Here is a 14,613-nt window from a genome sequence, read left to right on the forward strand (position 1 = left end):
AATTTAATTAGGAAATAATTAAAGTTAACAGTTATCTCCATCTGGGGGTAATGGATTAGCCACCTGAAGGCTTTATCTGTTTGTAATCTCCGCCCAGGCTGACAAAATGTCAAAGAATAAGAAGAAGAAATTGAAGAAGAAGCAGAAGCGCCAGGCAGAATTACTAGAGAAGCGAATGCAGGAAATTGAGGAAATGGAAAAAGAGTCGGGCCCTGGGCAAAAAAGACCAAACAAGAAAGAAGAATCAGAGAGTCCTGTTGAAAGACCCTTGAAAGAGAACCCACCTAATAAAATGACCCAAGAAAAACTTGGTATAAATAGAACATCACAAAAATTACTTCATGGCACACGTTAGCATTGATTTGTCATTGTTGTGTGGTGTAGGGGTTTTGTGTATACTGCACATCTCTGGGGGTTCATTGTAAGAATACAGATCTTATAAATGTTAGGCAGGTAATACTCAAATGTAACTTCTGCCTTTCCTTAGGAAGTGGAAAAGACTTCATTTAGCAATTGGGTAAGGGTAAGATCTTTGTCCTTCTACAAATAGGTTTTATATGTTCAGTTATATTTTTATGTCATTCGGTATAACTTCTAGAAAACGTTTAATCTGGCAAGAAATTTTTTTTTGTTCTTTAACTCACACACATACACATACATCCTTTTTGTTTGTTTGTTTGTTTCTTAGAAGAGTCAAGTACCATTGGCCAGGATCAAACACTTATGGAACGTGGTGTAGAGGGTGGTGCAACAGAAATTAATTGCAATGGAGTCATTGAAATCGTTAATTATACTGAAAATGGTAATGAAACATTGAGGCTTAAAGAGGATCTACATAATGCTAATGACTGTGGTGTCCAAAATTTGAAGCAGGAACCTAGATTCCTAAACTCCCAAAATGGAGACAGTAGCACATCTCAAGAAACAGACTCTTGTACACCTATAACCTCCGAGGTGTCCGATACCATGGTATGCCAGTCTTCCTCAACTGTAGACCAGTCTTTCAGTGAGCAGGACATCAGCCAACTTCAAGAGAGCATTCGAGCAGAAATACCCTGTGAGGACGAACAGGAGCAAGAACATAACGGACCACTGGACAGCAAAGGTACCGTGCGGGCAGCACCCTCAGTACCTCCCCTGCACGACACCTTCGTGAATTTCCAGATTCAAAGTACCATTGGTTTTTGTTTTTGTTTTTGTTTTGTTTAATTTTTAAAAAAAAAAAAAATTTTTTTTTTAAATTTGCTATAGGGTACATGCATTCACCAGAGAGAGAGAGAGAGCAAGAGAAAGCTAGCCACCAGGTCCAGAACTTGAACCATGGTCAGCCATGTAGGAGTCCAGTGCCTTAACCACTATGCCACCTGCTGGCCCCACCATTGGTATTTTAATATATATAGATTTACAGCCAGTGTCCATATTACCCTCAGTGTTTAAATCCATGGCTAACTTTAAATTTTGTTCGTCATGGACTGGGTGCAAACCATTTCACTTGCTACTGGGTAGACAGTTTTAAATTCTAGAAACTGAAGTTGTTACTGTGCTCTTTTTATTTTAGAAAATTTATTGTAGATTGCCAGTGGGGGTGGGGGGACAGCTTTATTACCATTTAGGATTTTAATGTTCATTGAACAGTCTCACTGATGGTACCTGTTGTCTGTAGGAAAATCCACTGCTGGAAATTTTCTCGTTAACCCCCTTGAGCCAAAAAATGCAGAAAAACTTAAAGTGAAGATTGCTGACCTTGGAAATGCCTGTTGGGTGGTAAGTTACATTTATCTCAGTGCTATATTTTTTGTTTGTTTTTTTTTTAATTTACCAGAGGACACATGTACTTGCCAAAGAGAAAGGGAAAGTAGGAAAGGACCCACCATGGGGCATGGTCGTGCTGCAATATCTCCTCTTCCGTTTCTCTCACCTTCAGGGATTTTTAGCACACATGCACACAGTCCTGGCGTGTTTTGCAACCCCCTGGTTCCAGGATTTGAACTGCATGGTTGACCATGTAGGATCCAGATATCTTGACCATCAGTCTATGGGCTGACCCACAGTGCTATATTTTGAAATAATTTAAAATGTATGAGAATTTAGACTTAGTATAATAAAATATCTGCAATTCTACAAAAATATCTGTAGTTGTATACCCAGACTGCTGCTTAACTTACCTACTTACTTCTGTAGAGAGATTTTTGCTATAGGGCGCATGCTCTTGCCGGAGACCATGTAACCATTGATCAGCCATGTGGGAGTCCCTACTGGTCCCTATCTTTCTATCAGTCATCTACCTGTCTATCTATCTATCTACTTATTAAATTTGCTAGAGGTTGTGTGTTCTTGCTGGGGAGAGAGGGAGAAAGTGAGAAAATACCCTATAACCCCTGTGGGGGATAGTCACAGCTCAATCCCTTCTTCATTTTTCCTTTTGGGATTTTGGGCACACACCCACACACACCTAGCTTGTTTTTTGATCTACTGGGTTCAGGATTTTAACCACATAATTGGCCATGTGGCATCCAGGTGCCTTAACCACCATGCCACTGACTGGCCCCAACCAACCAGTTAACGAGTTAGCAAATTTTACTTTTTCTTTTACCCTCTTATTTGTATGTTTATTTCTTTCAAGAAGCACTCTCAGGGTCTCATAACACCTCAGTCCCTACCCCTAACTTCAGCCTTCCTGCCAGCCGAGATCATGGGCATGTGCATTCCTGCATACTCAGGTCAACCCCTGTTCTCCATAGAGATCACAGCATTGTAGGGCAGCACTCCGTTGTTCAGCCATCACTGTTGGGTTTCTCTTAACCTCTTCTTATGGAAAGGTTCAGATATATTTACAGAAGTAGAAAGAATGGTTTAATGAAACAATCGATCTCCTCACTAAGTACCCAATCACTTAACATTCAGGAATGTCAGCTCCTGGCCAATCCTGTTTCACCTCTGTTCTTCATTTTCACACTCTCAGTGTCTGCGTTCATTCTCTTATCCCAACCCCTGTCCCCCATTTTCAAGATTGATGTCTAGCTTATAAATTGTAACCTCCTTAATCCACTTAATATATTTTGGGCACATTTTTATTGCCAGCAGGTGTCTGTACTTACCAGATGGGAGAGAGAGAAAGCAGCCCCCATTGAAGCATGGCCACACCACAATCCCTTTTCCTATATTTCTCAGTCCCATCAGAATTTCAGGCATGTATGCATACATACCTGGTGTGTTTTCCAAGCCACGAGAACCAGAACTCAAACAGCAATTAGCCATATGGGATCTGGCTCCCCATGCACCGTGCTTAAGCACTGCACTACAGGGTCAGCTCTGGACACTTTCTTTGTCAACCAATAATTTTTATAAAATTCAGTTGATTATGTAGTATTTGCTAATATAGTGTAATTGTTACGATTTTAAAAATAATTTGTTATAGGGTATATGCACTCACTGAGAGAGACAGACAAATAAACACAGTGGGAAACCACCCCTTGAGGAGATGGCCACGTTTTAGGCTCCTCCCCATTCTCTCTGGAGTTTGGGCGCAGATGCACACACTCCCAGCATATTTCTTGAAACTGTTGGGTCCAGGACTCGAACAATATAGTTGGCCATGTGGGATCTAGCTGCCTCAACCACCAGGCCACACATTTTGATAGCTCTTTGTGATAAGAATCTTTGCATATGAATCTTTGTATAGTTGTGCTTAGGATGTGTCCTAGATGTGAGATTGCTAAGTATCTTTTTTAATAATTATTTTATTTTATTCATTGACATTATTTTATTTTTTGAAGTTGACCAAAGACAGACAGAGAAGGAAAGTGAGAAAGCAAGCCGTCATGTCTGAGACTCGAACCACTGTCAGCCATGTGGGAGTCCAGCTGCCTTAACCTCCACGCCACCTGCCAGCCCCTAAAGTTGTGTACTTTTTAAGAACGACTATATGATATTGAGAGGAAGAGAAAAATCTTGCATGTCTGAGAGTCTTTATTCTACCTTCATACTCGGTTGACTACACGTAGAACTCTAGGTTAAAAGTATTTTCCTTCCGAATGTTTGTTGTTCTTCCATTGACTTCTAGTTTCCAACTAGGTTTGTTGCTGCTGAAGACCAACGGCCATTCTGACTTTTGATCTTTGTATGAAACCCTTTCCCCCTGTGGAAATCTTAAGTATCATTTCAGTGATGTGCTTACTGTATTTTCATCCATTATGCTAAAGATCGAGTGTGCACTTTGCAGTATTGAAACCTTGGTTTTGAATTGTTCTTGGCTTGTTTTTTGTTTTATATTCTTTTTCTTGGTCTCGGTTTTCTACTTTTGAAATCACATTATTCAAATGTTAGACCTCCTATTTTCTACCATCTCATTTTTGCGTTATTGTCTCGGAAATTTGTTTTGTTTTGTTTTTGAGAGGTTTTACGCTATAGGGCGCGTGTGCTCGCCAGACAGAGAGAGAGAGGCATAGAGACAGAAAGTGAGAAATCACCCCCCAGGGGGGATGGTCACGCCGCAATCCCTTCTCCTCCATTCTCCTCTCGGGATCTTGGGCACACACGCACACGCGCCTGGTGTGAGTTTTAAGCCACCGGGTCTGGGATGTGAACCGCGGTTGACTACGTGGGAGTCCAGCTACATAGCCATTACGCTAACTGCTGGTTCCTTGTTTTGTTTTTTTAAATGAGCTTCATTGTTTCTCATTCCTATTATATTTTATTTACCAAGAGTTCTTTAATTCTCTGATTTCTTAAAAGTAGCATTCTATTTTCTTTCATAGAAATATCTTTTAAAAAAGAAAGTCTCTCGGGGCCGGCAGGTGGCATGGTGGTTAAGGTGCTGAACTTGCACATGGCAAACCACAATTCTAGTCCCAGAACCGGTGACTTGCTTTCTCACTCTTCTTCCCTCTTTCTCGCTCTTGCTCTCTCTATCTCTCTGGTAAAATTGAAGAAGAATAAATAAAATTCTTTAAAAATAAAGTCTCTCAAAAGATACTATTTTCCCCTTTTTGACATCTTCTTTTCCTAAGTAATGTCTGTGGTCTTCTTTCTGTTCAAAAGCACACACAAAAAAAAGTCGACCACGACTGTCTAACCATATGAATAGCGTACTTAAAAGCTGTTTGGGACCAGCAGATGGCGTAAGGGTTACATTGCTGGACTCCTCCATCCTCCTCTCAGGCACACATCACATGTACACATGCCCAACATGTCCCTCAAGCTGCTGAGTCTAGCCTCCCTAACCACCCCCGCCCACCCCAACCCTGCTTTCTTCTATTTTTTGTTGCTCTGACTTCCTTGCTCTTCTCCGTTTTTGTCACTTGACATCACTTCAAACTTACTGTCTGAGCCAACGTTTTCTGTACGTGTTTCCACTAAATCTCTCTCCAGAAGACCACTTGTGCATTTCTGCAGCAGAGTTTCTTTTGGATCTTCCTGTTGTCTCCCACATCTACCCATTGGATTTTTAAAATTCTTTTTTTTTTTTTTTTCCGGTGAATGTACTTGGATCTAATTCTTCCCTCTCCTCTTCCCTTCCTTCCTCCCTCCATCCCTTCTTTCTTTCTTCCTGCCAGAGGGCATGTGCACTTGCCAGAGAAAGCCATGACAAAGGGGAAATTAGAGAGCCACACACACCCCCAATGGCGAGTGGTCATGCCACAACCCTTTCTTCTTTCCTCCTTCCTTTCAGGGTTTTGAGCATGTACACACATGTACTCAGCATGTCTTTCAAGCTGGCCATGTATCCAGCTGCTTTAACCACTACGCTACCAGGCTGGTTCTCCCTCCTCTTTCTACAATCATTTTCCAGATTTTTATCACCAAACCTAAGTCTGGCCACCAACCAGAAGATTTCTAGAGTGATGTTTTCAGATGTCATGTTAGTCTTCCTAACAGTACTTTCTCCTGTTGACTAACATGCAGTGGTACTCCCGTTCTCAGATCAGACAAATAGGACCCATACCTCTTAGCCTAGCCGTTACCTGTATTTGTCTGTAGCAGGTCTCTTTCTGTGCCTTTATTGGTGATGTTTTCTCTACTAGAGTACTCTTTGGTCAAACTTAGTCCAATATCCTTTGGGGCTCTCAGGTATACTGGGGTTTTTGTTCAGTTTTTTTTATTAAGAATTATTTATTTGGGAGGACCAGCAGATGGCGTAATGATTACATTGCTGGACTCGCACATGGTCGACTGCGGTTCAAGTCCCGGACCTGGTGGCTTAAAACTCATGCCAGGTATGTGTGCATGTATACCCAAAATCCTGATAGGAAAATGGAGGAAAAGGTATTGCGGCGTGACCATCTCCCCCAGGGGTGATTTCTCACTTTCGATTTCTCTGTCTCTCTGGCGAGCACATATGCCCTATAGCCAGAAAATCTATTTTAAAAAAGAAAAAGAATTATTTTTTTGGGACAAGCAGATGGCGTAGTGGTTACGTAGTTGGACTCCCATGTAGTTGAACGTGGTTTGAGTCCTGGACCCAGTGTCCTAAAACTCACCCAGGGTGCATGTGCATGCATGCCCAAGATCCTGAGAAAAGAATGGAGGAGAAGGGATAGTAGCATTCCTGTCTCTCTAGTGAGTGTACATCCCCGATAGCAAAAATCTCTCTTTAAAAAAAAAAGAGATTTATTTTATTTTGTTATTATTTTTTAAATTGACCAGGGAGAGAAAGGGGGAAAGAAAGTGAAAAGGCAAACCACCAGGTCCAGGACTTGAACCATTATCATCCATGTGGGAGTCCAGTGCTTTAAATACCATGCCACCTACCAGCCCCTTGTTTGATTTTTAATTCCCAGAGGAAGCATGTGCTTGTCAGAGAAAACAAGACAGGAGTAGAGAGAGAAAGCATCCCTCTAGGGAGTATGGTCATGCTGCAATTCCTTCTTTCTCCATTCTGTGGAACTTTGGGGCACACATGCACGTGCACCCAGTGTGTTTCTCAAGCTGCTGGGGCCAAGGCTCAAACTGTCGTTGGTCTCATGGGATCCAGCTCCCCTTAACCTTTAGGCTACAGGACTGGCCCGTATACTGATTTTTTTACCTGAAGGTTTCTGTGCCTAATTTCCCCTTTGCAAAGCCTTTTTCTTGTTTTTTAATTTCAAAAGAATTAGAGAATTATCTTCTACACTCTGCTATATACATCGTAATATTATTTGAATTTTGTTTTTTATATGACTCATACTAATCATTTTTCTTTATTGTTGTTATTTTTTATTATGGAACATTTCAGACATATGTAAAAGAAGAGGGAATAGCATGATGGATTTTCATGCCATTGTACTGCTGTCAACCGCAGTCATCAGTTCATTGCCAGTCTGTTTTTATCCATGATCCATTCGTGCCACCCACCTCAGATTGTTTTGAAGTATACCCCAGGCGTCTTATTTTCATTCATAAATAATAGTTTTCTGAAAGGTTCTTTTTGTTCTTTTGTTCTGGGTTTTTGTTTTTTTGTAAGTGTGATATATTGTTACATCTAAAAATGTTGACAGTTTTCTGGTGTTGTATTCAATTATTTTTCCTATTTATCTCATAAATATTATTTTAATTATATATGTTTGAGACAAGATTCAAAGAACGAGGGCCAGCAGGTGGCATGGTGGTTAAAGCACTGGATCCCACATGACCAACTGAGTTGTTCAAGTTCTGGACCTGGCGACCTAAAAACTATGCTGGCCACATGGGCGTGTGTGCCCAAAATCCCAAGAGGAGCCTGGAGAAGATGGGAATGTCGTGTGGCTTATGTCCTTGGGGCAGGGGTTTCTCATTGTCCGTCTTTCTCCAGCAAGCACACGTGTCCTATAGCTAAATAAATTGCGTGTGTGTGTGTGTGTGTGTGTGTGTGTGTGTGAAATCAGGTGCTCTACCTCTTAAATCGTTTTTGTTCTTTTTTAACTTGCCAGAGACTGGGGAGAGGAAAAAAAGCATCCTTCACTGGGAATAATGACTGCAATCCCTCCTCCATCTTGCCTTCCTCTTGAAATTGTGGGCACGTACACACATGCATCTGATACGCTGCTTATTCCACTCAGTCTGGGACTTGAACCATGCAATCAGCCATGTGGGATCTACTTCCTTAACCACAGGCCACAGTCTGGTCCCTTCAATTGTTTTTACTATAGAAGTTTCTCCTTTTTCCACATACATTTTATTGATTAATGAAACTCCAGTTATTTTACGCATGGTGCTTGGCATGGTCTCTGTTTCCCCAGTATTCATGTTTGATATTATGTATTATTTTAAGAAAAAGGTAGGTAGGGAAGAATTAGAGCAAGAATTCTTTTAGGTGGTAACAGAAATTATAAGTATCTTCAAACCTGTATCTTTTCTTTTCACATTAATGAGCACATAGCCAGTTTGAATCGAACCTAAATTAATGTCATTTATTTGTCAAAGTGCAATTTATTACTAATTTTAGATAAATGAGCACTTAATTGTGTTTGGGATAATAGTTTTCCAAAGTTATTGTCATTCTGTAGATCTGTGTATCTGTATTACGTTTAGACTCATTTTTTTTTCTTTTTTTGAGAGGTTTTCGCTATAGGGTGCATGCGCTCGCCAGACAGACAGAGAGACATAGAGACAGAAAGCGAGAAATCACCCCCCAGGGGGGATGGTCACGCTGCAATCCCTTCTTCTCCATTCTCCTCTCAGGATCTTGGGCACGCAACGCACACACGCCCGGCGTGAGTTTAAGCCACCGGGTCCGGGATGCGAACCGCAGTCGACCACGTCGGAGTCCAGCGACATAGCCGTTACGCTAACTGCTGGTTCCCCGTTTAGACTCATGTTTGCAAAAATTAAATTAATTTAGAGTAGTAGTGTTTAAGGTAAAGGGTTGTTTGGAACTAATAGCATAAAAATGATACTTAAGAAATTAGCTCAGGAAAAAGAAATTAACTCAGTGGATATTTTGATTTGGGAAAAACTTCAGGTCATTTATTTATTTTAATCTCCATTATTTAGTTCTGACTTGTTACTTTTTGAAACAAGTTAATTTTAAAATACTTTCTCTTTTCTCCATTTACTCAGCACAAACATTTCACTGAAGATATTCAAACAAGGCAGTACCGCTCCCTGGAAGTGCTAATAGGATCTGGCTACAACACCCCTGCTGACATCTGGAGCACGGCATGCATGGTAATGTTTGTTCTCCCTTGACCTTCAGACTTGTCTGTGATAGTTACATACTTTGCCCTGTTTGCTAATTTTAGTAGACCAGCAAATGAACAGGCGGGCACTCTAAATCCTCTATGTGGAGGGATCTGAATTCAAAAGCTTGGGTTTTTTTTGCTATAGGGCTTAGCACACACCAGAGAGAATGAGGGAGGGAAAATTGAGATATATACACCTCGCATCTCCAGGAGAGATGGCCACACTGCCGTCCGTTCTTCTCCATTCTCCTGTCAGGATTTCGGGCATACATGCACACACACACCCCACCTGATAGGATTTTCAAGCCACCAGGTCGGTTACTTGAACTGCGGTCCACCATATGGGAGTCCAGCACCTTAAGCATCACACCACCAGCTGGCTCAGAAAACAAGTATTTCTTACTCTGTCAGTTGTTGGGGAGAAAATAATGCCTGCTATCAGACATTGTTGGCTTTTTTTCTTTTGCTTTCTGAAATTTCAGGACAAGATTTGTGGGAGGCTGTGTGCATGCAGTTGCACGTATTTACATGCAAATAAATAGGAATAAACTGCACATAATAGGGAAACATTACGTGTCCTTGTCTGCCCCAAAAGTTGGCTCTTGACTAATTATGGGTGTGTTTGGGGAAAACACTAGAGAATATAATTTAATTCTTACTGAGATGTTCTTAGTGAGGGAATGAATATTCAGGGAAAGGGATCCAAAAGGGCATATCTATAACTTTTTATCTATCTAGAAATATTAAAGCTGCTGGGGCCAACAGGTGGCATGGTGGTTGGGGGTGCTGGACTCCCACATTGCTGACTACAGTTCAGGTCCCAGACCTGGTGACTCGTTCTCTCTCTCTCTCGTTCTGTCTCTCTGGTCAAATTAAAATAAATAAATAAATAATGTTAAATAAAAGAGTTTAAAAAAGAAAAAGCACTCCCAAGTGCTGCAATTTGATTCATAGAGCTCTTCCTCTGCCGTCAACAATACAGAATCTGACCTGCCCAAATGAAAAGGCAGAAGTGTCTGCATTGGTCGTAACTCCCATTGCCATGCACAGTAGCTGTTTGGGTTTCAGCAAAGAATATCACCTTTATTCAACAAAAATAAGTCAGTGGATATAGGACTGGAATACCATGTTAATGAGTAATATTTTGAGTTCTTTTCTTGTGAAATCATAGATTTGCTTTTTCGTTGTTGTCGCTTTCACAGAAGTTTACTAAATAGGGATAGTACAGTCACCAGTAAAAAGTATAAACTTGTTTATCACATTCGGTTTCTTTACTAAAAGTGCTAATGACAAGTCAGTTTTTAGAACAGATCCCTGTATTTGGTATGTCCTGAGTCTGGATTTCCAGCCATTGCTACCAGTAAAGCTGAAGAAGAACTGGGCACTTGCTTGCACTCTTTACGTCAACTGCCAACTTGAACTTTTCATTTGTGTAGCTGATAAACATCTCAAAAGTAACATTTTCCAAGGGGAATGCATGGCTTACTCCATACATAATAAAGGGATAATAAAATACTCAGTTCTCAAAGCATTCTAAATAGGACAAGCAGCAGGAGAAATTAAGAAAAGCAAGTATTAGCTCAACAGTGCTAAGAGTCGTTATTAGTTGACCATAGGACCTTCACTGTAATCCCAGTGAGTAGCACACAATTGAGAGCAGAGCTTTGACCTGACACCAGCCAAATGCTCTAGATCCCTGGGGCAAGATAAATCCGATTTTTTAAAAAAGAATTATTTATTTAATTTTATTCATTATTATTATTATATTATTTGACTAAAGAGAGACAGAGAAAAAGGGAACATGAGAAACCAAGCTGCCAGTGGTTAACCATGTGGCAGTCTAGCGCTCCAACCACTATGCCACCTGCCAGCCCAATTCTGATATTTTGGGGTTTTGTTACTTCATGATAAAGAACGTATGCACACACAAGAAAGAGAGAAAAAGAAAAAGAAAAAGAAAAAAGTACCTTTGACAAGGTCTTACCACATGCCCTCTTTCCCCACCCTCAAGCTTGTCAGTATCTTGGGCACACACACTTATCAAGTGTATTTTCAAGCTGACCTACGGATCTAACCCACAGTCAGCCATATGGCTTCCAGCACTACAGTTCAATTTGTTACCAACTGCACCACCAAATGGTGCCGATAATCAGTAATCTCTATTTTGATCGTGCAGACCTTCTATTTTTAATTGCCGGTTCACATAGCTGTATGTTGGAATAATTATTTTAGGAATACTTTCATTACCAAAGAAAAACCAAAACTTTAACATCAAGTTTGTAGTAGCATCTTGCTCTTACAATTTGCTTTTTTTTTTTTTTTCTTTTTTTTGGAGAGGTTTTCTCTTATTGGGCGCGTGCGCTCGCCAGAAAGAGAGACAGACAAGAGAGATAGAAAGCAATAAATCATCCCCCAAAGGGGATAGCTACGCCACAATCCCTTCTCAATTCTCCTCTTGGGATCTTGGGCATGCACACACACGCACCCGGCGTGAGTTTAAGCCACTGGATCCAGGACTCGAACTGTAGTCGACTACATGGGAGTCCAGCGATATAGCCATTATGCTAACTGCTGGTCCCCTGTTTGCTTTTTCATACCAATAAATGGGAATTTAGATAGGTTTCTTCTCTTAACTAAAAAAAGGACTTGGTTGTTGGCCCTCTTTTTTCTTGTGGGATCTCATCTAGTTCCATGGCATCTCCACCCTCAGCTCCCCTCATCACGTCAACTGTCTACTTGAAAATTTCATGTGAATAGTGATAAATATCCCAAATGTAACATTTTCAAAGTGGAATGCATGGTTTACTCCATACATCTTGTTTTATAAATGATCCCCTCTGTTCACCCAGTCACTCAGACCAAAAGCTAACAACTAAAATTTTTAGGTTACTTCCTATTTTTTTCCTTTTCTCTACATCTAGTCCATCGGCAAGTTCTATATTCTAGCCTTAGAATATATCAATACTGGGGCCAGCAGTTAGCGTAATAGCTATGTCGCTGAACTCCCATGTAGCCGACTGCAGTTCGAGTCCTGGACCCGATGGCTTAAATTCAGGCCAGGCGCGTATGCGTGTGTGCCCAAGATCCCAAGAGGAAAATGGAGGAGAAGGGATTGCGGCATGGCCATCCCTCCTGGGGGGTGATTTCTTGCTTTCTGTCTCTATGTCTCTCTCTGCCTTTCTGGCAAGTGCACTCACCCGATAGCAAAAACCTCTCAAAAAAATATATATATATCAATACCAACCACTTTTTACCTTTTCTGTTTACCCATTATATAGCCCAGAGCATTGTCATTTCACACACAGATCACTGCAATGGACTTTTCATTTCTTTCTCTGCTTCTGTTTTTCTCCTTTCCTGGTACATTCTCATGTAGTACAGAGTCATATTACTCCATTGTTGTAAATCCTTTGATTGCATTTATTTCACTCAAGATCCATTTCTCCTTCCCAGTCAATGTGAAACTCATTTGGGAACGTTGGATATGCTATCTCAAGGATGTACTCTGCTACCATTCCTTCGATGGAGTTTAAATATGGTGGTTCTGCATTGGCTTTTTCACTGCCTGTTTCACCTTTCTGTCTCTCTACCCTCAGAATGTTGTTTCCTGTTAAGACATAGTTCCTTTGCTTCATTCCCCTGAGATTAATATAGAGCATTAAACATTGGGTATATGTTTTTGTTCTTTTTTTAAAAAAGAATTATTTTATTTAACTTTATTTTTTAATTTGACCAGAGAAGGACAGAGTGAAAGAGAGAGAGAGAGTGAGGACAAATGAGAAAGCAGTCTGCCAGGTCCGGGACTCGAACCGCGGTCAGCCATGTGGGTGTCCAGCCCCCTTAACCACCATGCCACCTGCTGGCCCCACATTGAGTATGTGTTTGATGATGTCACTTCTTCATTTCTGAGAGCAATAAGTAGATGTCTAAACAAAATTTGAACAAAACAGTATTTTTAGTTTAAAAGTATCTTCAATTTAATATCTTCATCATTTGAATAATTAAATACTATTAATACCAAAAATGAGTCATGATAGCCGTGTATTTCACTTACTGGCGATAAGAGACTCTTCAGATATTTCCAGAAACATTGTTTTAACATCAAACTAAATTTACCTGCCCCTTTTTAACCATTATCTCCATTTTCCCCATCCCTCACCCTCTAATCATCGTTCTGTTCTCTGCTTCTGTGAGTTGAGCTGTTTTAGATACTATATAAGTGAGAATATGCAGTATTTGTTTTTGTGTGCCTGGCTTATTTCACTTATAATAATGTTCTTTGATTCCATCTATTGTCACAAATGACAGAATTTCCTCCTTGTTTAAGAGTGAATAGTTATGGACCAGCAGTTAGCGTAATGGCTATGTTGCTGGACTCCCATGTAGTCAACCGCGCGGTTCACGTACCGGACCCGGTGGCTTAAAACTCAGGCCAGGCGCGTGTGCGTGCGTGCCCAAGATCCCGAGAGGAGAATGGAGGAGAAGGGATTGCGGCGTGGCCATCCCCCCTGGGGGGTGATTTCTCGCTTTCTATCTCTCTGTCTCTCTCTCTGTGTCTGGCGAGCGCACGCGCCCTATAGCAAAAAAAACTCTCCAAAAAAAGGAAAAAAAAAAAAAAAAAGAGTGAATAGTTATGTGTAAGTACTAAATTTTCTTTATCTATTCATCTGTTAGTAGACACAAGTTGGTCCCATAACTTGGCTGTTGTAAATAATGCTGTAGTGAACATGAGAGCAGACATCTCTTGAACAAACTGATTTTACATCTTTTGGGTAAATATCCAAAGGGAAGGTTGCTGAATTATATGGTAATTGTATGTTTAGTTTTCAGAGGAACCTTCATACAGTTTTCCAAATTGGCTGTACTGATTTACACTTCCACCAAAGCATACAGTGTTTCTTTTTTCTACACATTTTCATTGACAATTGTTATCTTTTTCCTTTTTGATAACAGTCATTCTGACAAGTGTGAGATGATATCACATTGTGGTTTTAATTTGCCTTTCTCTAATGGTTAGCAGTGTTGAGTATTTTTTCACATATATTTTGGCCATTTGTATTTTCATTTGTGGGGTATGTGTGTGCATACATGTGGTTATAACGCCTTTATTTTTTTGAGAGGTTTTTGCTATAGGGCACGTGTGCTCGCCAGAAAACCAGAGAGAGACAAAGAGACAGAAGGCAAGAAATCACCTCCCACGGGGGATGGCCACACCGCAATCCCTTCTTCTCTCAGGATCTTGGGCATGCACGCACACGCACCTGGCACGAGTTTAAGCCACCAGGTCCGAGACTCGAACTGCAGTCGCTAACTGCTGGTCCCTAATGTCTTGATCCTAGCCTCCCAAGTAGCTTGACCCATAAGCAGTCACCAACACCTTGGCACTTTCAGACAAGATCTTGCTCTGTTGCCCACAGTGGCTAAAAGCTTGTGTGCCTCCAACTTCAGCCTCCTAACTAGCTGCAACTACAGGCAC

General features: G+C 40.9%; 1 protein-coding gene across 1 annotated transcript in view; it reads left to right on the forward strand.

The window, feature by feature from the left end:
* The window catches only part of SRPK1 (SRSF protein kinase 1), a gene marked incomplete at its 5' end in the record, with an annotated part of 70,029 nt that overhangs the window by 44,384 nt on the left and 11,032 nt on the right, over positions 1-14,613 (forward strand). Inside the window, 4 exons of the mRNA XM_014586158.1 lie at positions 98-350; positions 689-1,105; positions 1,664-1,764; positions 9,016-9,123. Of these exons, the coding sequence (XP_014441644.1) occupies positions 98-350; positions 689-1,105; positions 1,664-1,764; positions 9,016-9,123 (879 nt within the window). The remainder of the gene's footprint in view (positions 1-97; positions 351-688; positions 1,106-1,663; positions 1,765-9,015; positions 9,124-14,613) is intronic.

This window comes from Tupaia chinensis, unplaced genomic scaffold, assembly GCF_000334495.1.
Source record: "Tupaia chinensis unplaced genomic scaffold, TupChi_1.0 Scaffold000116_1, whole genome shotgun sequence".
Classification (NCBI taxonomy): Eukaryota; Metazoa; Chordata; class Mammalia; order Scandentia; family Tupaiidae; genus Tupaia; species Tupaia belangeri.